The sequence below is a fragment of the Manacus vitellinus genome, unplaced genomic scaffold (assembly GCF_001715985.3).
Source record: "Manacus vitellinus isolate BGI_N305 unplaced genomic scaffold, ASM171598v3 scaffold_3_pilon, whole genome shotgun sequence".
NCBI lineage: Eukaryota > Metazoa > Chordata > Aves > Passeriformes > Pipridae > Manacus > Manacus vitellinus.
Genome location: NW_021940535.1, coordinates 14,024,553 through 14,048,449, shown reverse-complemented (window position 1 = coordinate 14,048,449; position 23,897 = coordinate 14,024,553). Strand labels below are relative to the sequence as shown.

The window sequence follows — 23,897 nt, the reverse complement described above, 5'->3', positions numbered from 1 at the left end:
TTTAAAGAATTTTCCCTTTTTGACTTGAAACTAGTAATAGTACGTTTTCCCTGCAAAGCGTGATAAGTATCTCTGACTGCACACAGACTTTTTGAACAAAAAGCTGCCATGTCATTATCCAGGATTTCCCTTCCCCCCTCAGTGGGAAAACAGGAACTTCTGAGGGGGCAGTAAATAGCTGAAATACTCAACAAAGAGCATTTGAACAAAAGGCTGGTAACACCTCTTCATTGTAACTGCACTATTGTAATTTCAGGGAAGAAAATATTGGGCAGAAGAAAGCTGCAATCCAAATCTGAGGAAATAGAAAGGGGAAAAGGTGTGGAAGTTAGCTAAGTAAATATAATTTAGTTGGTTGTATATATTGGGATGGTATAATATAAACAGAATTGCAGGAAGAGGCTTGAGTTTTTCAGAAGAACCACTGGTGGGAAGGGAAAGCTGTAAGCTTGCACAGTGATACGAAGACTTGTTATTCAAAAAGTCTGTGTGCAGTCAGAGATATTTAGTATGTTTTCCCCCAAAGCAAGTGCAGACCACACCCTCACTCAGCCTGTAACCCCTCAGCAGCTTGGCTATTGTTACCTTACACCAAAGTTATAAGGAGGAGAACATCAGGTATGTGCTGCATCACCTGCTGCTAATAAATTGCAGGTCAGCTGCAGACAGCCTTTGACAAAGCCAGTTGCTGCATTTTTGGGTATTGGTACTGCCAGCTGGGTCAGGTTGTGGCCACCAGCACTGAACCGGCAGGTGCCCCTGTCACAGTTCTGTCACCTTAACCTGTGGTGAGCTGTGACCTGAGTGATGCAGAGGCTGTTGACTAGTAAACAGTTGCAAATCTGGTGATGAAGTCTGACAAGGTGACTGCCCTCTATTTATCTGCCTTTCTCATCTGCCAGTGGCCGATGGTGTAGTAGCCTTGTCCTCCTTTCTCACAGCTTAGTTTATGCCTAAGAATGAGGCCATGCCCTGATGAGACAGGGCTGGTGTCCTGCTCTGCTGACTCAGCCTCTGTAACACAGGGATGGGCAGAGGTTGGATGGGATGGAGAACAAGCAGTGCTATTTTAGTCCAATGTTTTTATCTTGTGCTGAGGAGATTTGCCTGAATTTTAGGACAAAATTCTAGCCTGTGCTGGGACTGTGGATACACTTTGCTGGATACGTTGTACCAGCTTTCAGTCTAACAACATGCATGTCTCCCAGAGGAAAGTGCTACGCCGGCAGAGGAGCTAGAAGGAGAATGTGTGGGAAATACCTTTCCTCTAAGAGGTGTAATTGCTCTAAACACTTTCAGGCATGCAAGATTCACTAATCCATAGTAATCCCTGTAGTTTGTAGCTGTTCTGACATCTGTGAACTGTTTTGGAAAATCAGATTTAGAGAGAGAAATGGAACTGAGTATGCTTGAAAACCCCAAATACATTAGCTGTATTGTGGGGAGAGGGAAGCATGAGTGCATGCAGTGAGAGCAGCAGCTCTTAGGAATTCTGTGTTTATGTATTACAGGAGGCAAATACAGAAGTTCAGATTTCAGGCTGATAGCCCATAAATGCAGACAGCTGAAGAGGTCTCCATGCCTTGCTGTTCACTGCAATTCACAGTTTAGCCTATGGTGATACCCCAAACCAGTGATTTGTTTACCTCAAATACACTGGGCATCAGAGTGCAGTAACTGAGGAGCAGCTTTGTCTGCAGTCACCCTTGCAGGACAGCAACCTCTGGCAGAAAAGCAGAGCAAACATCTGAGGCACATTAAGTCGTTTCTGCTCACTTATTTAAATCTGGATAAGCCAATGAGGTTTGGTTTGTTTTTTTCCCTTGATTGGAGACTTCTTTTTCTTGCATTAGAAAGCTGACATTTGTAGCCAGTTGTTCTGTTCTTTGTTTACACAAGGCTTATTGAAGCAGTTGGAGAACATTATACCCTGCCTCACACACAGGCATATATACTTAATTTATGACTTTGGTAGTTTGAATTTCAAGTGTCAGGTACCCCACAGAGCTTTTTACTTTGTTCTTTTATGCTGTGTGCACTGCTTGAGTATTTATTATGGAGTGGACAGGCTGTGGGAAGTTCTTCAGGCTTGTGGACTTTTTTCTTCTGAATCTTAAAAATAAAGTTATGGTGAACAAAAACAAGGAGTTCTCTAAAAGCATGACTGATCTGTAGAGTCATTTGACATGTTTGGCCAATTAATTTTTAATTTGACATTAATATTTTCACTTTCATATAATTCTTCATCTTAAAGTTGCTTTAGTAACCTAAACACCTCTGCAAATCATTAAATGTGGAACAGTGATAACAAGTGTTAAATAGGCTTCTATTGAAAACTTAATTCTAGATTTGCCCTATTCTTTACTCCTTCAAAGTAAACTCTTTCTACTACTACCATAAAAAGAAAAAAGAGGGAGATAAAACAAGTTAAAAAACCCAAAGTCAGAAGCAATGTCAGTATTTGTGCTTATCTGTTGTTCATTTGTGCCTTGTCAATGATTTTGAATATGGCTCTTAGTTCAAAGTTATCTTTGATATATTGGTGACAGATGGAGATTTTGGAAAAGGACATGACTCAAAACTGACTTCAGAAAAATTCAGATGAGAAGTGAGGCTGAGGTTTTTCAGCACTGAGAGGAGTAGGCAGCTTATTTAGAGACAATATGAGTCTTATCATTGCAAGGTCTATGCCAAGATGTCATCTCTTTCCAAAAAGCATGTTGTAGGTTGAAATCCTTATACCATTGGCCACATGGCCAAAATGGTCCTTTCTAATTGTGGAATCTGTGAACACAAATGCCTTCAGAACAGCATATGCAAGTGTTAAATATTTATAGACATGCTGTTCTTCTGTGTTGTTAATGCAAAATGTATTCAGAAAAGAAAACAGATTTGCCAGAAAAGGAGGAAGATTTTTCCTTGAGGTACTTGTGGATCAGTCTTTGTAAAATCCTTAATCTTTACCTAAAAATGGGTAATGGTTTCTGGGGTTGGACTTTTTTACCTTGAACTTAATATAGAAAAAGGTACAATTAGCTTCTAAATAGACAGACAACAACAGATCTGCATGCAAACTTATTTTCTTATGTCTTCTGTTGGTCAGACAAGGGGACCTGCTCCAATTTTTGGTGACTAGAGGATTCTGTCTCACAGCAAGAGAAAATTCTGTGCTGTTCAAAATCAATTTGTGGTTTTCGACTGGAAATTAAAAGATACTTTCATCCTAAATTTTTTTGAATGAGTAGTTAACATTATCCTTCACTGTAAATCAACATGGAATGCAGCAGTAGGTTTTCATAGCAGATACTCTCTTTGAATTTTCCATTGCATTGTATTTGGCTTTACGACTGTGCATTTTCACTTTAGGGGAAAATAAAAGTTATTCCCAAAGAAGTAGTAAGCTTTCTATTTTAATGTAACAGCTAAGACATGCAAAACAATGCTGTGCGGCCGCTAATTATAGGCATCTCTATTTACATGGCCTAACAGGAAAATGGAGATGTAAAAATAGCAACAAAGAGCCAGTGACATTATTAATAAAGCAGCTGTATACAGCATTGTTCTCTTGAAGAATTCAGACACCATTTAAACAAAGTGGACTACATAAATAATCAGTCATAATTCATAAGTAACCATTGTTAGGAATTCTCTTTGAAAAATAGTTCACCTTATTAATGTACAAACAATGGCAAGATTACTTTCTTTGTGGGTGTGTGTATTTCACGGGTGGATTCATACATGCACCAAATGTTAAAAGTAACTTACACAAATCACTGTCATTAATTGAGAAGCTGATATTTTTTACCATCAGGAACTGTTATCTTCAGGGAAGATGAGAGGAAAGAAGATAGAGTACTACAAAACTTCTTTGAAAGGAAAAGTTTGTATGTCAATAGTAGAGGCAATATCAAGGTTGAAGAAGACTTTTCATGTATATGAGTTTATTAAAACAAAAGAACAAATCCTTCCTGCCATCATGCTCCATTAAGAAACAATGATAGTTGTAGTAATAATAATAATAATAATAATAATAATAACAATAATAATAAATAGCCACACTGGGAAAGACACATTCGGATGGACACAAATGGCCCAGTATCTTCTGAACTTGGAATCTACTTTTGACCTTTTCCAGTTTAAATAATAAAAGAAATAGTAAAATGAGATTAGTGACAGGTAGAAGTCACTATATTTTTTTCTAATTTTTCTGCATAAGGACAATCATTTCCTCACTATGCACCTCCCAGAAGTATGAAAACAAGAATGTATTCGATGTACGCAGCAGGTTAAGCCTGTACGTTCAATTGGTATGTATGCTTCATAAAGGAGAAATCATATTCAGGGCTCAAGGGCTGTACCATGGTCACCACCTCCAGAAATATGTCTCTACTACTTGACTTGAAAGCCTGTGGTCCTTCTCAGAAAAACTGCCATGTGTTTAAGAACCAGCTGCTAGATTTGCGTAAATGAAAGGTAGTGTGTTAAGGTTGTCATCTGCGCCATCCAAGAAATGTCCCCCTCAAACCCCTAAACTGGAAGGGAGCAGACCCCATCCCCCAGTTAAACTGCAGCTCACTCCTGAAATTCTTTCTGTCTTGAGAAGAGATATGAAATTCATCATCAACTGATATTCTTGTTGAATGTGAGGAAAATTCTTCCTTTGTCCAAGTCTCGGCTTCAGGTCTCAAAACAAGAATTTCAAAAAGTCTGCCAATGTAGTTTTCCTTTTTTATTCCCATTTAAATTGTCACAAAGAAGCACTGCAAGCTCTTTTAAGTCCTTCCACCAAGTAGTTGATGTTCCCTACTAATGTGAGCTCTCAAATCTGTACGTGATTTTATAGTATGAAGATCTTCTAAAACTGAAATACATTAAATCATGTGGCATCTATTAAATCATATGGCATTGTATGAATTTGATGATAGGACTCCTTGAAAATCAACTCAGTAAATTGCTCCTGCATCTCATGTGCTCCTCTACTGCCTGTACAGTGACAGAACTGTTTAGAGAACAAACTTGTGAATGTTAGTTCTCAGAGAAATCAGTTACAGCTTTTAGTCAGAGCTCCAAAATACATTTATATTTGAATGTTAAATACAAAGCCATTTATCCTTGTAGTTTCACCGATCTTGATTTATAGGCAGGCTTTTGAAAATAAAAAATTATTGGAGTATGGAATTTATTTGCTAGCTTTAAATCTGAAGGTATTTTTACTGATTCTTCAAGTTTTTCCCCACAAAAGCTGTGGCCTCTAGAGGCTGCACAAAAGCAACCACTACGAAACAAAGAAATATGTATCATGTGCCATATGTCTCTTTGTGACTGTTTTGCTTTGTAATTATCTGCTTTTAAAATTCATGCTTGAAAGCAGTGTTAAGTGAAAATATCCTCAGAAAGTAACTGAAAAGGCAGATTATTTTGTGTTTGGTTGTAATACACTATTATGTTTTTCTTTCTCTGCTGCTGAAAGGCAAAGTGTTGCGGGAATTCATGAGTAATTCCTAGCTCCATGATACTGTGGTTTTTGCTACTGCTTCACAGTTTCTTGGCAGGGTTGGGAGGAGGCAGTGAATTTGAAATCAGCAGCATTGGTGCACAATGTCAAGGTGTTTTCTTTTCTGGGAAATGCTAGGTGGTGGGAGTAACCTCTGCCGCAGCCAGGCCTTGCTGAAGTGGAAGGAAAAGGGAGCAGCAACATTCCTTTTATTCGCATCCCTCATGATTGTTAGATAAAAGGCCAGGCTGTCTCCTCTCCTTGATGTTTAGATCCTCTCACTGACGTTTAGAGATTAAGCACTGTGGAGGTCATTACCTTCCAACTGTGTCATCCGGTTCCCTTCTGGAGAGGTGAGCAAGTACTTTTTAGGACAGGCTGTTTGTCTTCAGTAGCATTTTGTACCACACCTCTTTGTTTTTACATTACACCGTGGCCCCGATGGAGCTGCTGATAGCGTGTTACCAGTCAGCTGCAGCATCTCTGAGGTTGCAGGTCTTTCTCCTGACCGCCCATTGCATTGAATTCTGGGTGAAGGTACTCTTGTCAGATTATAGAACATTATGGGCAAAGATGAAGCTGTGTCTTCTGCTGCCTCTGTGTAGATAAAATGATGAGCAGCACTGTATTAGCAAGGGTGCATAAGTTGATATATGCATAGTGTACAGTAACTTATATAAATGACTCTGTGTATGCAGATCCCCTGGCAAAACACAAGCATTGAGTTAGAATTTACAGGCATGGGTAAACAGTGCAGCCCTCAAACTTTAAAGCATTTAATGTGGAAAGTGCCCTGGGACAAGGACCAATCTTTATGCTTTGTACACATTTTAATGACCTGTTAATGATCAACCACCGCTCTGCTGAGAAGATAGATTTTATGATGATATAATTCAAGCCAGTTTCTTCACCATTGCTTGAGATTATTCCTTGTAATTCTACTTTAGAAACAAATGATATATTGACGTGGCATTTAATCGTCTCATCCTAATCTATAAAGTGGCAGCTTCCAGTCCTTGGTTGCCATGGTCTTCTGTGGAAAAGTAAGGCAAGTTAAAACCAGAAGTTAGTAATGGTGGTTGTAATGGATCTGTTCAGTGGTCTGTTTTGTCTAGTATTCAGTCTCTAACAATGGCTGATACTGAAAACATAGGGAGGAGTCTAAGAAGGAGCACATACTGCAAAGTTCTTCTCTGCTATAGTTTTCTAGCTTCTAGCAAACTGCACATTTGGGAATTTCCAGTGCTTGAAGTTTGCATCTTGACTATTGTGTATGTATGTAATATATACAGACAGGGCTGACCTGGAGTGTGTATGATATTTCCTATGGCATTGTGTGATTTGGTTATGTATTGGGTTTTTTTCTTCTTCTTGATTTTTTTTTGTTTTGTTTTGTTTTAAAAGACCATTTCATTCTGTTTGTTTTTCAACTTTTTGTGTGATAATTTAGCAGGATACTTCTTGTATTGGAAGTCCTAATCCAGTCCTTGTTCCCTTCTTTATGCCACCTGCCATTCTGCAGACTTCTGTCATATCCTCTTTCAGTCTTCAACAGAAAATGGGACTCATCTTTTTTTCCACCTTTAACTTTCTTTTCTTGTAGGAGCCATTCTCTGTGCCTTGCATAATCCAACTGAATCATTTTGGAAATGGGAGAGAGAAATGGACAAAACATACGTGATGTGAGGGTACACCATTGAATTATAAAGCACTGTTATATGTTCTGTTTGGTAGAGGCTTTATTCCTTTCCTAAGAGTTTCTAATTTTCCATTTCTCATCACATGGAACAAAATTTACAACCCCAGCACAGTCTTATTCCTTGTTTACCTTCTGAATATCTACTATCCTACCTCTAATTATTAATAGAACTTCCTGAGAAACTCTAAGAAACTAAGTGATTTCACATATTTGCTCTGAGATGTCTGTTACTGGTGTTAGCTCTGGTCTCACACATTCCATGCATATTTCTCAGGTGAAACAGCCTGGGAGTGCTGTAATACATTGCTGGGATGGACAGTATGATTTCCTTACTGACTCCCACTCCTGAGTTATTTTTCTCAGCTTCCAGCTGCACCATACCTCAGAAGACTCCTCATGCGTGAGCTGCAGTGCATTCAGTGGAGTCTACAGTGGAGGCTAGAGAAGGAGTACCTTTGTGATTTATTAATTTTAATAGGAAGTAAACTTATTAAAGCAACATGAAATTGGGTGTGCTACTGCATTTTTCTCAGGTGCTATTGTCTCTACGCCTAGACAGTGCCGCAGTGTTGCAGTACCAATTCTGATCAGAAAAAGAAGTTTCCTGACTGCATGCCAATCACTAACTGCCTCCATCTCTCTGCTCTTCCCAATGAGAATTTATAGTTTCTTGGGCACTCCTGCAGGCTGGCTCTGCCTCAGTGTGAATCCTTTTGTAAGTGCAAGGCAATGCCGTGGCTGGTTCAGTACATCCTCGCTGCGTGGCTGACCTGGATAATGAGCGTCACAGTCTGAACATCAGGACTGGCCCTTCTTTACTGGCTCTCATGTCAGGAGGTCTGGTCCTCAGTTCTTTAGGGAAAGGTGCTCTGGGACTCTTTCCTGTGGATTTGGGGTAGGTGTGGGAGACTTCCCTGCTTTGTGGAGCTGTGGGAAAGGCACTAGAGGTCTGTCAGCTCTTAAAATTCACATTCCGGAATAGGTGTGTTCCCTATTGAATGAAATGTCTGCCAGCGGGCTTTGACCCATTTCAGGCCTGGGTCAGGAGGTTTTCTGGCATGTCGTAGGATTTGGACTAGACTCTTGAGTAACAGAGTTCAGTCTTCAGTGAAGACATCCTTCTGGAGCATATTTTGGCACATGCTGCTTCCAGTAGTTTTCTTTCTTAGGAAATCTATCCTAAAAAACAACTCGGGGGGGGGGGGAGTCCTCTGAAGTTATCGTCAGTATTGCCAGTATTTTGAGCCCATTTAACCTGTAGTGAGGGATATGTGCTGGTGCTGTCACAGAGCCAAGAACATGACAGACATTTTGAAGACTTCTGGGAAGATTCAACACTGAAACTGGTTGCTTGAAACTAATTTAAAATGTATTCAGACAATTTTTAGAAATTCTGGGAAAGTAGAAGAAGCTGAATTTTGTGGTTTTATTAGCAATAGAAGTGTTTTAAAAAGTAGGAGAGACGTGAGACCTGTAGCTGCCACTTAAGTTTGATGCTAAGAGTTGTACCGTATAAATGATAAAATTGGTATGTTCATGATGACCACTGGCATGTTTCTGCGAGTACTGTGGATTTTTTTTAAATTTTTCCTAGGAAGGCAAAGCCCTGAAAAGTCTCAGCAAAAGCACAAGCCTTTTCCTTTATTTGGTGTACAACCTGCAAAACTGTGTAAAGGATTTTTTTTCCCTGCAAGTATGTAAAGCCCGAGTTCTCTTCTGTGGAACTGTCTCACTAGAAGACATTCTGGGTGAATCACAAAGCTTTCCTCTACTGTGGAGCTCTTGGCAAAATGAATGCTTCCAACTGCTGATGCCACAGAGTGCTTATGGAGGAAAAGTGGTGTGCAGTGTGGTTGGTAGTGAGGAGATTTGGCTGATGTCAACTCGTTGTAAGGTTTTGTGTTTAAAAAAATGTTTGAGACTGGCAGTAGGCTGAGGCAATGTATTGATTAGATTATTATGGAGTTCGTGAACATGGTCCTTGAAATTTCAAAGACACTTAAGCAAGGTTCTTATATCTCAGAAAAATGTAGCTGAAAAACGTTTTTGAATTTCCTCATCTTTGCATCGTTACTCAGTGTTAATAGAAATATTTTGTTTGAATCTTTCTAGCTTTAAAATATGTTTATCACCTTTTCCCTGCAGTACAAATCAGATTTTTTATTTTACTCTGGATTGATATTTGATTTATCCAATTCTTGTAGACTTTCATGTTATTTTTTTCTTATAAAATTTTCTCTTTTTTAAAGCAAAATACATTAATTATTCTTATTTTGGCTAATTTGTGGATAAACCTCCATTTGCTGTTACTGTTGTACCTGTTATGGAAGTGAACCTGTTAAAGTTGCTTTGTGCAGACACTTGAACTTAGAATTACCCTTGCTTATTTTGAGGGTTTCCTTTGCAGGGGATCAGCATTGTATGGGAACTGCCCTGATGTTACTGCTGGGCATCTGAAGCCTGTGCAAGTGCCGCCTTCTAAAGTGTTTTTAATTAAAAAAAAAAAAAAGAAAGAAAGAAAAAAAAAGCAATGATTGTGCTCACTCTAGTGGCAGAAGGCGGAATTGTTGTGTGACTCTTCTTAGATGGTGTATGAGAGCACAAAAATTCTGATTTAAAGACATATTTAAGCGCAGTACAAACAATTACTCCATTTAGCCATAGCTGGGAATAAATAAATTTAAAGAAGTAATTCTGTATTTGTAAAATACAATACAATTAAATCTGCCTGTTCTTATGACTGACTGACTGTCCTGGACATGTCTTACAGGAACAATAGATGGAGAATGCTCTTTTTCTCCCTCTTGTTTTCTCCTTAAAAACCACACCACCACCACCCTGATATGTAGCCAAGGGGAGAAAAGGATGGAGGTTTAGACATTCGTAGGCTGCTTGTGCTGCTACTGCAGTAGCTCCTAACTTGTGATTTAGTACTGAAATAATGATGTGCAATAATTTAGAACGGTGTCTCTTTTTTTTGTACTCATAGATCTCCTTTCTTGGGAAGGAAAGGCAAGATGTCTTGCTTTCTACTTGCTGGATTCTGTCCATGTTTAGGTGCCTTTGCGTACAGGAGACAATTCGTGCTGCAAATGCACAACTCTTCTGGTACCCTTCTGCCATCATTTCCATCTGTGCCAGGAGCAACTCTGTATAAATCCTACAGTACTTATGGTCACAGGAAGCATCTCTTGGATAAAGGATAGGAAAAGCTTCAGGCAAGCATGCCAATTTATTTATTTTTTTTTATTTCATGAGCCTGTTTTCAAAGATGAGCCCTGGGTTATTCTTCCTGTCAATTCTGCTACAATGAAACTTCTTTTTCCTCTGAAAGGGATGTATACACATCCCATATTGTGGGATCCACCATATTGTGGAGTTAACCACTCAAGATAAATGCTGGAGAATTCCTAACACTGGCATCACTGTAGAGGAGTTGTTACATTGTAGCCTTTTAAAATGCAGTTTGCAAGTACAAATTCTGTTCTGCAGTTTTTAAGCTACTTCAAAAAACCAAACTGGATATACAGATTAAAGCTCACATCTGCTTTCATACCTGTTGACTTGTACCAGTGACATGAGACAAGATATGTCTCATGTACCAGGCAACAAAGCCTTTTTTTTTTTTTAAAGTGACTAAATAATCTGATACTTTTGAAGTTCTCGACACTGAAGAAGAATTATGGCGCTTATTTAAGGGTTTGAATATGCAATTAAGCATCTAATTTTAAACCTGCAGACTCAATAATATTGGACTTTGCTACAAAGTTACTTCCTTTTAATGGTGTCTGCCAACTGCTGAAGTATGCATTAGTGCATTTGACATATTAATGCACTTTAGTAATGGAGGTACCTGATCAAACAGCAGCCAAATGACCACAAAATAGATGTCCGAGTTGAAATCAGAGACTGCCATAAACAAGAGAAAACTGCTTCCCTTTATCATGTACTGAAATCCCCGTCTCTCATCTGACTTGAAAAATTGGACCCAGTTGGTGGAGCCCTTGTGGTCTTAGGACCCAGCATTGGACCCTCTCATTGATTACCACATGCATTATTTTCTTGGGTCATCTTCCTCCCCTTTCTCAGGCTCATTTTTTACAGGTTTGTAGTATATTCCTGAAATTCTAATTAAGCATATTCTAACTTGCTCATAAATTAAAATCAAATGCTTAGCTATTACTCATGCACTCTAGCCTACCTGGTTATGATGAGATACAGGCCTTTCCTGGCTACAGAGTGGAGCTTTCTCCCTTGTTTTTCAGCTGATCTGAAGCAGTGAAGGTAGCTGTGTACAGCCTGTGCACACTGAATTACTGTGGGCACTCCCCAGGTAGAGCAGTTGCTGATCTTTGCTTTGCGGCATTGCGTGCCTATCACTCACTTGCCAGATTCCGTACACCGGATGCTTATTGAGATGACATTTGAATACAGTCCAGTTTTTCCCAGTGGGGAGGCTTGATATCAAATCAGTAGGAAAAGCAGCATTCTGAACAAATCAATTTATTGCATATGTTTACATATGCAGCAAAACCATTTGCCATATCATTTAACTACACGCAGTGAATTGTTGACCATGAGCTGATCTGACCTTTTCAGGTCTAATCAAGAAATCTGAAATATTATTTTAGCCTGTCAGCTCCATAATATGCTGTAAGAGTATCTGGATCTAACTGAAAATGTCAAATGCACTCTAATATGCAACCCATCAAAGTTACGATGCAAGAACTGCTTAAGAATATAAATCTGTAACATCTGTGGTGCATCTAAATTGCCTGGGTGAATTGTTCTGCCATTGATACAAGCTAGCTAAAAGCATGCATTAAAAGCAATTCTTTGTTAAACATGTGAGATGTACAGCCACTTAAAAATATTTAAATAATCTTGAAAGAGAGCTGATAACACCAGGTTAGAATATTACTGGAAAAAACAGTGACCAATGTGAATATCAGTGCTCTAGTGAATGTCTTGCTTGCTTTGTTGTGTGGTAATGTAAGATTAATGGTCTCATGTAACCTCAGAATTTTCCTTTTTAATTTTAATAATTTGCTGCTTGTGAAGATTTCACTCTTTTGAGAAATAATTTGTTACATAAGCTGAGGTGTCCTTATCAATCTTATTTGTGTTGAATTTAGTATTAAAGATTTTTCATAGTCTTGTGCATTTTATGAAAAAATCTACTTCTATTTTTTAAAAGTGTTCTAAAATCCAACACTGTTGTCAGCAGAGTGTTTAATGATGTTTAATTTCTTTGCTTGTCTCATCTTCCAAGTTTCTGTTCTTGAGGTATTTTACTAGATACTCAGATTTAGGATAAATGTGCCTTTAATAATTATTTATCAAGCACAAGACCAATTATTTATTGGTATAATTTCTGGATTATGAGTTTAAATCTAGATTAAAGTGGATGGGCATTATGAGAAACAACTTTGTATCCCAATAAAATGGTATTTTGTTAGCTAAACAGTCTATCAAAGTTGTTTGCTCTTAAAACTGTTGTTACATTAAAATTGAGTTGGTTTTTATCTGGTTGTGGGTAGTTCATGCAATTTGAGGTCCTATTAACTGAATTGCTACTGTTGGTAAAATGTTGGAAGTAGAATTAAAATGAACTATTGGGAGCATTGCTGAACTGATTACTTCACATTGAAAATAGTGTATATTTTAAAGAACGCTATTTGAGCTGTTCTTATGAGGCAATGCTGCCCTCCCCTGGTATGCTGGGAAAAGTAGGAATTTTTATTGCAGTCTGAGCAAGTTCTAGAGCTTCCTATTAAAGAGAAATTGCTGAATTGGTGAAAATGGTGGCAATAAAATATGCTTTTAAACAGACCATTATATGCCTTCTCTATTAAAAGAGAAAAAAGCCCCAAACAAACCATGAAACAGACATTTGTGCAGTGCTTTTATGTATGCATGGTGCAGATGTGGATTAATACAAAAATATACACGCATCTACAGTGAGCACACAAGAAAACAAATTGAGGGCTGAGTTAAGTTTGGGTGGCAGTTTGGAGGATGAATTGAAGACAAAATAAACAGATGGAAGGTAGTGACCAGAACAATTACAATAAATTTTTTTAACAGTATAGTTTTTCTTGTAAGCATTAATGATAAATCTCTAAACATTATATACATGTTCAATTCTGCAATAGAAAAGTAAATGGGACCAGGTCCAGCAGCTTGCATGGAAATAGGGTTAGTTCTTGTGCAAATGAAGCTGTAGCAAAACCATCCTCTTCTATCAGGGGCTATTGATTACAAAGATATCACCATAGGATCAGGAAGTTCCTTCACTGCACATTCCTGAGAGCTGAGGAAGGTAGTCCTAAGAAAATATGACTATTGCATGGTCTATTCTTTCCTATATATTTCTTCAGATATCTGTTACTAACCACTGCTAGAGATAGAATATTGGGGTAGAAGGTTCTTTAGATTGTCCAGCTAAGGCTGTTGTCTGTTAAATGTGTTGCTATTTGCTTTAATTTTGTAATACTTCTATTTCTCATTGCCAGGCAATTTTGCCATAGCAGAAAGATGTAAGCCTTGTTTCAAATACAGACATTCTAGTTTCCTCATCTGACTCCATTAAAATGTGTGGGGTAGGATTCGGTTTTTGTGTTTGCCTGTTTTTAAGGTATAAAATATTCCTTTCTTTTTATAATTGATATTTTTCTAATTGCCGGACAACTTGCAAAACACACAACTTTCTTTTTTCCTGTGGCATATGACTTGACTTTTGTTTTGTTTGGTCCTCATTTCTCTTAATGCACTGGAGATCACCTAACAATAGAGAAAGCTGGACAGAGGATGTTAAAACCCCTGGTTCATGCATTTCTTCATGTCTCAGATGTGAACAGATTGGCAGATCGGGGATCAGGAACAAGGTTTTTTCCCCAGACTGGTTTGCTTGGGGACTTTGCTTGAATGTGAGTTCTTGTCTACTACTTAGGGTCAGGTCGCCTGGGAGATGTTTCAAGAACTGTGGAATACAATGACATTCCTGACCGGACTTGCTCTGCTGGAGTTACGGTTACATGTTAAGAGGTGTTGATATTTTACTTCTACCTTTTATAGTAAGGTCCTAGGAGTTGGTTTGTGTCTGTGGTGCCTGCCACTCAACAATGTGCATGTGGACCCTTTTGGAACTGGACTTCAACTAAGGAGTTACTCATGTCTGTGGCAGATAGAACCTGAAGATCCCAGTGGACCTTACAGGGATTCTTTTGTTTCTATGGAGACTTTGCTGACAGTGAAATAGTAGTGTTTACCTTCATGCACATCAGCTAGTAGGCTATAATAAGCAATTCTTTTGAGAGCTAGCTGTAAAACCACTGCAAGTATGGTTCCATAATAGTTAGAGGTGAGCTAAATCCCCGAGATTAGCTCAGTGGGTTAGAGCATGGTGTTAATAACACCAAGGTGGTGGGTTTGATCCCCATATGGGCTGTTCACTCGAGTCGGACGCGATGATCCTTGTGGGTGCCTTCCAACTCAGAATATTCTGTGGGTTTTATTCTGTAGATAAATAGATTAGATGCCTTTTCCTTTGTGACACCCTGCCACAATAAAAGAAGTTTTATGTGTTCTTCTTTTTTAGATTAGTGTTCTGTCAGTGTAGCATCCCAACTCAGCTCATCAAATGGTTTTGTGAATTGCAGTGGTGTCACTCCTTGACCTAGAACAAATGTATGAGGTCTAAGATGCCTAACAGTTTTCTTTCTTCTCCATAACTTTTGCAGGTATTGGGGCTGCTGGTGTGGACCCTGATTGCTGGAACAGAATACTTTCTATATCCAGCCTTCGGCTGGGTGATGTTTGTAGCTGTGTTTTACTGGGTTCTCACTGTCTTCTTTCTGATCATCTACATGACAATGACCTACACTAGGATCCCCCAGGTGCCATGGACCATGGTGGTAAATATACTCATTCTTTGTTGTTTTGGGTTTGCTGGGTTACAAATAGCATAAAATATTGGTGCATTCTATGGGTATAGTTAACCAACTGTACTTGTGCTCTTTGCAGATTTTTCCCTAATTACTGGGTGGCTGTGTACCTGCAGTGTTTAACCTTCATCATACCCAGACACTTTTAAAACACTTTTCCTATGATATTTCACCATTTTGTTCAGTGGTTGATGTGGTGACTTGATTTTTAATAATGTGCATGTGACTGATACTCATGCACAGTGACCTCTTTTTCTCTATGTAGTGGTTACATCCCATGAAGAATGAGTCTATTGCTGCCTCTGAGCTAACAGACCCAGCCATATGGCTTAAAAAGCAGAAATCCCTACTGGAATCAACACTATGAATTAGAACTGGGACCTGAGCTCTCAAAACATGAGTCTTCCTCTGCTAAAGTAAAAGCAAAGGTGGTTCAGAGGTAGCAACAGTCTGACAATCCATATGTAGTCTGCTGTGAAAAGGGTACTGAAAGTTAGAGTTATATACATGTAAAATATGTAGCACATAATCCTTTGCTTTTAGCTCAAGACTTAAAGCAGATCAGATAAACAGCTAATGTAATTACAGAAAAATTTCACAGGCACTTAAAATTCAGATCCAGTTTTTATGGTTTGAACAAACCTGGCTAGCTCTAACTCTCAACAGTATATTTTTACATCATTTGCATAACAGGCTGATCTTCAGGATAATAGATCCTAAAAGCCATTGTCATCTCAGCCAGCTGGCCATTTGTGACCCATCCAAGAATTGCTATAAATCTTAGCTTTACATTTGTCAGATATAATGAGAGACTGTTCTTAATTATTTATTTATGTATTTATTTGGTTGGTTGGTTGGTTGGTTTTTACTAGCTAGAGATTATTAACTACAATTCTGTTATTTTTATGATGAAATGTATTTGACTTCTGTGTTGCTAACAGCTTGTTATCAGCTATATTGTGTACATGAATAAAATTGAATACTAGAATACTCTCTTAGTATTCCCATTTGCTGCTGTAATAAATAGCCAGCTATAGCAATTACTAATAAGAACAACCAGGATTATGTTCAGATAGCTTTTCTGTTTTCAAGTTTCATGACCAGCAATTACCATTAAGGCTGTAACACTGCTATAGAAATGTTGGATTATTTCAATTACAGCAGTAATGTGTCTGGGTACATTTAAAGGGGGGGGGGGTGTTCCCCATTGCATTAGATGTAAGTAAGGTACATTCAAAGGGAAAACATCTTTGTATCCATTTGAATAAAGCTTTGGTCATTACCCCTCTTTCATCAGTTGAACCCTATTATTAGACAACTGCACATAAATGAGTTGACCCTGATCTATGTGGAAGACAAGCTGGAGTATTTGATTTGTTTCTGCTTCATATCGAGTGTATTTCTTGCTCTGAGTTCCAAACATACTGTAAATAAGATCACATAATATGTGATACACACATAAAATGTAGGTCCAAAAGGTAGACTCCTTTTATGTTAAAGGGTAAAATAAAGAGAAAATAAATGCAAAATAAATAAAAGATGCTTGCATTCCAACTTGTCTTGCCCTAAGGTATTAAAAGAGCTGTTGGGAACAGCCTTTGAGTTGGTCCTCTGTTGCTCCTGTCTGACCAAGAGGAATGTTGAGTTTCTTTTCAGAGAGGTGTTGTTAATGTCTTCATTCAAAAGAGCGTGACACACACCTTTTTGAGTGAGTTTACACCCACATTCGCCCTATTCTCTGAAATATCCAGAATTTCAGTATCTGCTAGTTATTGCTGTGCCTCCTTAGGCGACCGTTAGCTCAAACTGTTCCTATTGTATGCAGTATCCAAAATTACATCTGGATTTCTCTGTCATAAATTCACTTTTTGCAGGTTAAGCACATTACCAAATTGCTTAAGATGCAGTTACTTTTACTGCAAATTAACCCAAAGGATGTACTTCAAAACTGACTCTCCTTAATAGTGCAAGTTCTTTGCTAAAACAATCAATGGGAAGCTTTTAAAATCTGGTAAATTTGAATTTAAGAAGCAGATGGTAATTTTGCATGAACCATTTGGTTTGAGTAATATATTGGCAGTAAAGGCCCAATCAGCTTGCATTGCATTCCATCTTCCCCAACAGTGTTATTTCCCAGAGCAGCACTTCTCAGAAATTATGTTCTTTTTTCTTTTCTACATGACAAGATATTGCAGGGATTTGTAGCTTTCCAGGGTAATTGAGTCTTTTTGGAATGGGAAATCTGAAAATAACAACAACAAATACTCTAGGTAGTCAAATTTAGAGTTTCTAAATCAGTGCTTTACAGAAGTTCACCTGAATCTGCCAATTGCTGGCATCTTCTCCTAAAATTGACAGTTTGATATTTTATTGCTGTAATGCCCAGATAATACGAGAGGTGAGATCTGTGGATAGAGCTAATACCTTTTATTAGACCATCTGATACAGGTGAGATAAACCCCACCCATTTTTAAGTGCGTGAATCAAACCTCAGGTGCCAGGCCTTGGACTCCATCTGAGTGCTGAGGCACTGCCCACAGTTTCCTGCAGCAGGGTGTTTAAGGGGCTCTTTACCACTGTTCCTTCTCATCTTGAGCTGCAGCTCTTTTTTAGATTCTGCCAGAGATGGTGACTAGTGAATTAAATAGTGAATAATTGGCGTCCACTGGGTCACACCATGGCATTAGTAAGTTGAAGATACATCAGTATGGCAACATTTAGACAACTGGAGCAACAAGATTTAAGGGTTATATTTGTGTGACACTCTGGTGTGCAAACATGGGGCCAGAAGCTGAAGGGAGCTGATTATGTACAAAATTAGGACTGGGTCTATATTGGGCTTCCAATTCTTGCAGCTGTAACTAGATGTAAAACCTATCACCGATATTTCACTTACACATGGCAACAGTGAAGTAAAAGTATATTTTATGGTCAAATTCATATGCCTTAGACAAAGTAGTAGGGTAGGGTTTGGGGGGATTTTTTTTTTAATAAGAATGAGCTTCCTATAACCATGACCAAGTAGGGAGTAAGTAAAGGACAAAGTATTAAAATTATGTACTTTAAAAAAAACCCTCATACATTTTTCTCTTTCATCTTCTTAGACTTCTGTTCTCTCTTCCTTTCCTGTTCTTTCTCACATGTAAAAACCAAACAAACTTTTTGTTTGTTCTCTGAAGTGTCATGCAAGATCAAAGTTATCTGCTTTATTTCTTTCCTAGTAATGAACATAAGTACCCTGAGACATTAACTTTGCTCCTTGGAAGAGAAAACCCAACATCTGCCATGGAGGGGTCTCGATGACCCACGTAGTCCGTTCAGATTGTTCTCCTTGGTTTTGCCTGTTTCTTTCTCGTCTCAAAAACAGGTGGAAGGAAAAGGTACTGAAAGGTGGAAGAATACAACTAAGAAAAAAAAATTTCACCTTCTTTATCGCCTTCAGAAGTGGAGAAAACAAAGCTTTGGAAGCTTTATAAATAGTCTTCATATGCCACCCCTTATTGACTCCTACAATGTATCTTTGTGTAGATTAAAAATGTAAATAAAGAGCAGTTTTATTTTGGTTTGGGGTTTTTGTTTGGTTGGCTTTTGGTTTTTTTTTCATGTAATGTCATATTCTTACTGCCTAACCCTTAGTTTGTGATAGCCAAACTGTGTTTTTATTTTCACTTTTGGAAAATCACAGCACAGCAGCTTTAAGACTTTTCTGGATTTAGTGCGATGGAGATAACAGTTTGTCCAAAACGTGGTTTAATGTTTATGGATCTTCAAAGCAGTTTAATCTTACAGATAGAAACTTGGAAGAAGGTAAAAATAGCTAAGAATCACTTTTCTAGTGTACATTGCATATGTTCAGTGTATTTCAGAGGAGAGATTTGTAATGTTGGAAAACAAATGCATGTGCATATTAATGACTTATGTTTGGTTTTTCAACAGGGTCTGTGCTTTAATGGAAGTGCCTTTGTTTTGTACCTCATTGCTGCCATTGTAGATGCATCTTCAGTTACCAAAGATCTGGACAGTCACAATTACAACAGCTGGGCAGCTTCTTCTGTGAGTTTGGTTTTTGTTTAAATCAATTCTGTGTCCAGTAAAGTTATATCAAATAAAGGCTCACTGAATGTGTGGGTTGAAGTTGCATGTGTTCTGGATTTTGAAAAGCTGCAGAGTGATGTAGAAGGTCGCACACAAAACCTATATGTAGCTGTAATTTAGTTCATGGTTTTTGAAGGTGACTGGGATTTCCATCAGGAGATGATAGTCACATCAGAAAAGGTAGCAATGCTTTTAAGATCACACTGATTTTCCCCTCCCCACCCCCATTTATTACTAACTCTCTGGCAGAGGTTAGAGCCTGCAGATCAGAGTAGACAAAGTTTGTGTGAGCACCAACTCACCTCAATGCATTTGGACAACTTCAGAAGCAGTTTAAACTAACTCAGCTAACTTTGCATGCATGTGGGTAGATAAGATGCATTCAGCTTTCTGTGGGCTGAGCCATATTCACAGACCTTAGGGAAGGCCCTTAGGGAAGTGCTATTGCTGTTTCTGGAGTGATATTCCTGTTACAGCCTCAGCTTTTGATTAGTCTTTTGAGTTGCGTGGGCAATGCCTGAAAAGTCTGGTAATTTCCCAGTGTTTTAAAGTGGATGCAAATCATTAATTAGTCTGACATTACTGTATTACTACTGAGATTTAGAAATCCAAAACAGACAGTCAAAATGGATGAAAAATAACTTTAAAAAGCAACAACAACAACAAAAAAAGAACAAAAAAAGAGCCTCGTCACTTCTGAGTAGGTGAATGCATTCACTAGCTAAGTTAAGGGAGTTGTAAAAGAACTTTCTGCATGTTGTGGTAACAGTAGTCAAATTCAATTGTATACAGTAATTCTAAATTATGGCTACTTTGCTGACTGTTCATGCTTCTGTAGTTGTCCTCCAGACTATTCACAAATCCTGTCTGAAGATTATTGTATATGGTCATGAACACAGGAACTTGAATACCTGCTCTGTTTTTGTCTTGGGAATTGGATGACTATGCCCCTGTCATTTCAGTGGTATTCAGGGTCTTCTCCCCGTGGCAGTTTGTAACTATTGATCTGTTACTCAGCCACTGCAGTTGACAGGAGCTTGCTTGCTGCTAGATAGGTTTCCATGCTGATTCAGGTTTTATGCAAAGTGCATGAATGCTCAGTGTCTCATGGGATGTCTGGATTCTCTTCTAATACCTTCTAATAATGTTTATCTAATGCAGTGTCTAAATAAACTATTAAATGTAGATTCTTCCTTTCCAAACCCATTACGGGTTTAATGGATAAAGAATTTAGCAAATCATCTATCCCCAACAGTCATTCTTTTAGGAAGATTTTAGATGGAGCTTTTACTTAATAAGAAACAAAATAATTGGAAAAGAAGAATGCTACAGTTTTCTATTGTAATAAGATTTTACATCATCATTACCGTTTTTTGTGCCACAGAGTAAATTTCCATTAGACAAGACTCACCAAGAGCCCTGTGTTGAAAGGTTTAGATTTACTGCCTGGATGCATGCTTAGTAGTGCCCTTCTCTTAGAGCTGCAGTGCCTACCCAGGCCAATGATGGCATATAAGCAAAGAAAAATTGTAGAATCATAAAATATTTTTAGTCTAGAAGGGACTTCTAGAGGTCATCTGCTCCAACTCTTTCCCCTCCTAAAGAAGGGCTAGCTCATATCAGGCTACCAGGGCCTTGTCCACTTGAGCTTTGAGTATTTCCAAGGATGGCTATGCCACAATGCCTCTGGGCCTCAGTTGCCATGCTTGATTATTCACACTGTGACTTTTATTTTTTTTCCTAATTTCTAATTTAACTTTCCCATCTTGTAACTTGCGTTTGTTCCTTCTTGTCCTGTCATGGCTCACCTCTTAGAATAGTGGTGTTAATCCTATTTGCAGTGACAGCTTTATTTGGTTCAGTTACCAGCACAAAACATTCTGGTATTATCATTAAGACCATACTGAACATTATCTGTTTTGAACAACATGCAGTGATTAACAGGAACTTAAGCACTGGCGCTGAGTTGGACTTTATCAGTACAACTGAAATAGTTCACAGCTGCTCTTTTGTTCCTGTGTGTCTGTGCTGGAAAGGCTGCAGAAGCAACACCACTGATACTGTGTAGTTTTAATCTAGAAACGTAAAATAAATCTAGCTGCTATAGAAGGCTTATTCTGTTACCAGTTTCTGACAAAGTAGTAATATGACAACGTGGTTGCTGTCACTGCTATTTGCACTGAGGAATACCTTTATTCATCAGTGGAGGATCTCTGGAATTGGCAACCTAATCAGTAGTGCTCTTTGAGACCTCAGGACCTGAACTCGAATCCAAGTTTTCTCTGTAAACAAACCTATTTTGATGCACAATGTGCCATATTGAGGTACAGGTGGGCTGTAAGGAATTCCTGGAACATAGCAGCAGGACAGGAGTGTCAGCTTGAGCTTGCACTGTCCCGTGAACTATCCCTCAGGTTTTAAAAGCAGCAAATATAGGAGTGGTGGCAGTCCAGTCTATAAGATCCATACTGAGGCAGTGTAATGTAGAGTTTATAAAAAAAAGTTGAAATATGCCATGTTTTGTCTGCTTACAGGCCCATATTTCTATGCATAATATAAGCTTATTTACACAGTGTTGAATGTGATGGCCACACAAGTACAAGGAGGTGAGCATGTGCCATTTTAGTCAGCCTGCTATTTTCCTTGTTCCAAATCCCATAACTAATTTTTTTTTCCTTTAGAAATGACAGTGCTCTCAAATTTATTTTTTTTCCTGATATATTTTTCCTCCTTTCTCTGCAGTTCTTTGCCTTCGTGGTTACCTCCTGCTATGCTGGAAATACGTATTTTAGCCTTATATCCTGGCGATCACGGACTTTGCAGTAAATATTTTGTTAAAATGAATTCTGTAATATAAAATATCTTGAGGATTATTCACTTTTGATAAAAGCTTGGAAGAGGGGTGAGGTATTTTTGAACATTTCTGTTAGAACTGACACACTACAAACTGAGATCAAATGATTATTTATAATAATGCCATCTTTAGAGACATCTAACACTGACTTTTTACTGTATAATAAAATTTCATACTGCTTCTTTTAAAATTAACATGATATTTTTCTAGACATTGTATAGTTGTCACTACTAAACCTTTAATAAATCTTATTCAATTTGCCACACTTGTAAATGTAACTTTTTAAATGTTACAGTTATTCTTTTGATACTGAGTGATACAAATCAAAACTTAAGATTGATAGTCTCATTATTATGTATAAAAAGTGTCATTGTGTAGAAAAAAAGCATTTGAAACTTTAAAAATAAATAAACAAAATGACCGAACTGTGCATGTTTTGTAAACTGGGAGCGGAAGGTTGCTTTTTTAATTTCTTTTTCAGAGTATAATACATACTGCTAAGAAATTCAGATGATCCTGTCAGTTTGCATATTCTAACAGCTTCTCACATTATGAGTTTGCTTTTGGAACCTGCTACTGTAGATCTGAAGCTCTTTGAATGTATATTGTGCCTGAAACACATTATCCTAACAGGTTTCTCAGATCCAACAGTCCCTTAGTGCTTAGTCCTTAAACAATTGGGAGTATCACAAATCACTGGCTAAAGGTAGTACTTTTTGTTTTTTCTCCTCAGATTAGGCCATTAATCTGTTGTAATTCAAATCTGGGCTTCTAAATCATATTAAATGATATAAAGGTTAAATCCACAGAAGAATTGTGAAGACACCACTGCTAGAAACAAAGAAATTCCTCCCTCCTTTCTTGTCTTCTGGCATCATCTGCAACTTGTTAGTTTAACAAATGAAGTTGAGGCTCACATTTAAATATCTTTGTATCAAGCAGGAGTATGACAGGAGATTATGGCTTTCCAAAGGAATACCTTTGAAAATTACTTTGAAATACAAATTACCTTAGGATTTTTTTCCAGGAATTATGTGGAGAGTGTAAGGTTGTGGTTATTTTGTGATGTCATTTAAAGTTTTCCTAATTTGAAACTACTAGTGAATCTTTTATTCCTGGATTAAGAAGATTTGGGCTGTCTTATAGTTTTCAAAAACTTACTTGGATGATTATATATGGTAGTAGAGAAACCTTACTGCCTAAAAAAACCCTCTGTTTCCCTTGTAACTAAATGGGGTGTGGTTACTTACATATGTGGCTTGCAGAGGAAGATTTATCAGCAGCCAGCTAATGCTGTTCTCGATCACATGGTTTTGTTGTTGATTGTCTGTTGGAGTCATAAGATTTCAGTGCAAGGGAAGCCAAAATATTATTTAAAAATCTATATTTGTCTGCAAATTGCATTTGGCCTGCACAACATTGGTCAGGCTGTTTGCTGCTTGCTAAAATTATCCAGCTGTGAGAAGGAAGAATGGCTACCGACTATGCATTTTATCTACACAGATAAAATGTGTCATTAAAATCCCATATTTTTTTTTCCCACTGCTGGAAAAAAAAAAATCAGAGGCATTGGAATGATCTAAATATCAACTGATAAAATGTGACTAGAAATATAGCCAGAATTAAAATCTCATCAGTGATTTCTCCTCAGTAAAAATGCTTTAGTAGTAATAGAAATACTTTCTTAAATGATATTTGATGTACTTGTTTTAAGTCCAAAGGATGTGACTATGTTTGCACAAGCATTTCATGATTTTGTGGTATCTGTAACATTCTGGTGTAAAGTTAGAACCCAGACATCATTTGTGG

At 37.9% G+C, this 23,897-nt stretch overlaps 1 protein-coding gene across 1 annotated transcript; it reads left to right on the top strand.

Moving 5' to 3' along the window:
- The first annotated feature begins 14,849 nt into the window (after positions 1-14,849).
- On the top strand, positions 14,850-22,517 carry CMTM8 (CKLF like MARVEL transmembrane domain containing 8). Its single transcript, XM_008933544.3, has 3 exons — positions 14,850-15,109; positions 19,076-19,192; positions 21,977-22,517. The coding sequence occupies exons 1-3, from the start codon at positions 15,008-15,010 to the stop codon at positions 22,058-22,060; spliced, it is 303 nt and encodes a 100-aa protein (XP_008931792.2). The 5' UTR covers positions 14,850-15,007; the 3' UTR covers positions 22,061-22,517.
- The last annotated feature ends 1,380 nt before the right edge of the window (positions 22,518-23,897 follow it).

What these genes read in the sequence shown, in the direction of transcription:
- CMTM8 (XM_008933544.3), top strand. Translation starts at nt 15,008, where the DNA reads ATGTTTGTAGCTGTGTTTTACTGGGTTCTCACTGTCTTCTTTCTGATC. An exon ending in AGGTGCCATGGACCATGGTG is followed by an intron (nt 15,110 to 19,075) that starts GTAAATATACTC and finishes GTTTTTCAACAG; the next exon opens with GGTCTGTGCTTTAATGGAAG. An exon ending in ACAGCTGGGCAGCTTCTTCT is followed by an intron (nt 19,193 to 21,976) that starts GTGAGTTTGGTT and finishes CTTTCTCTGCAG; the next exon opens with TTCTTTGCCTTCGTGGTTAC.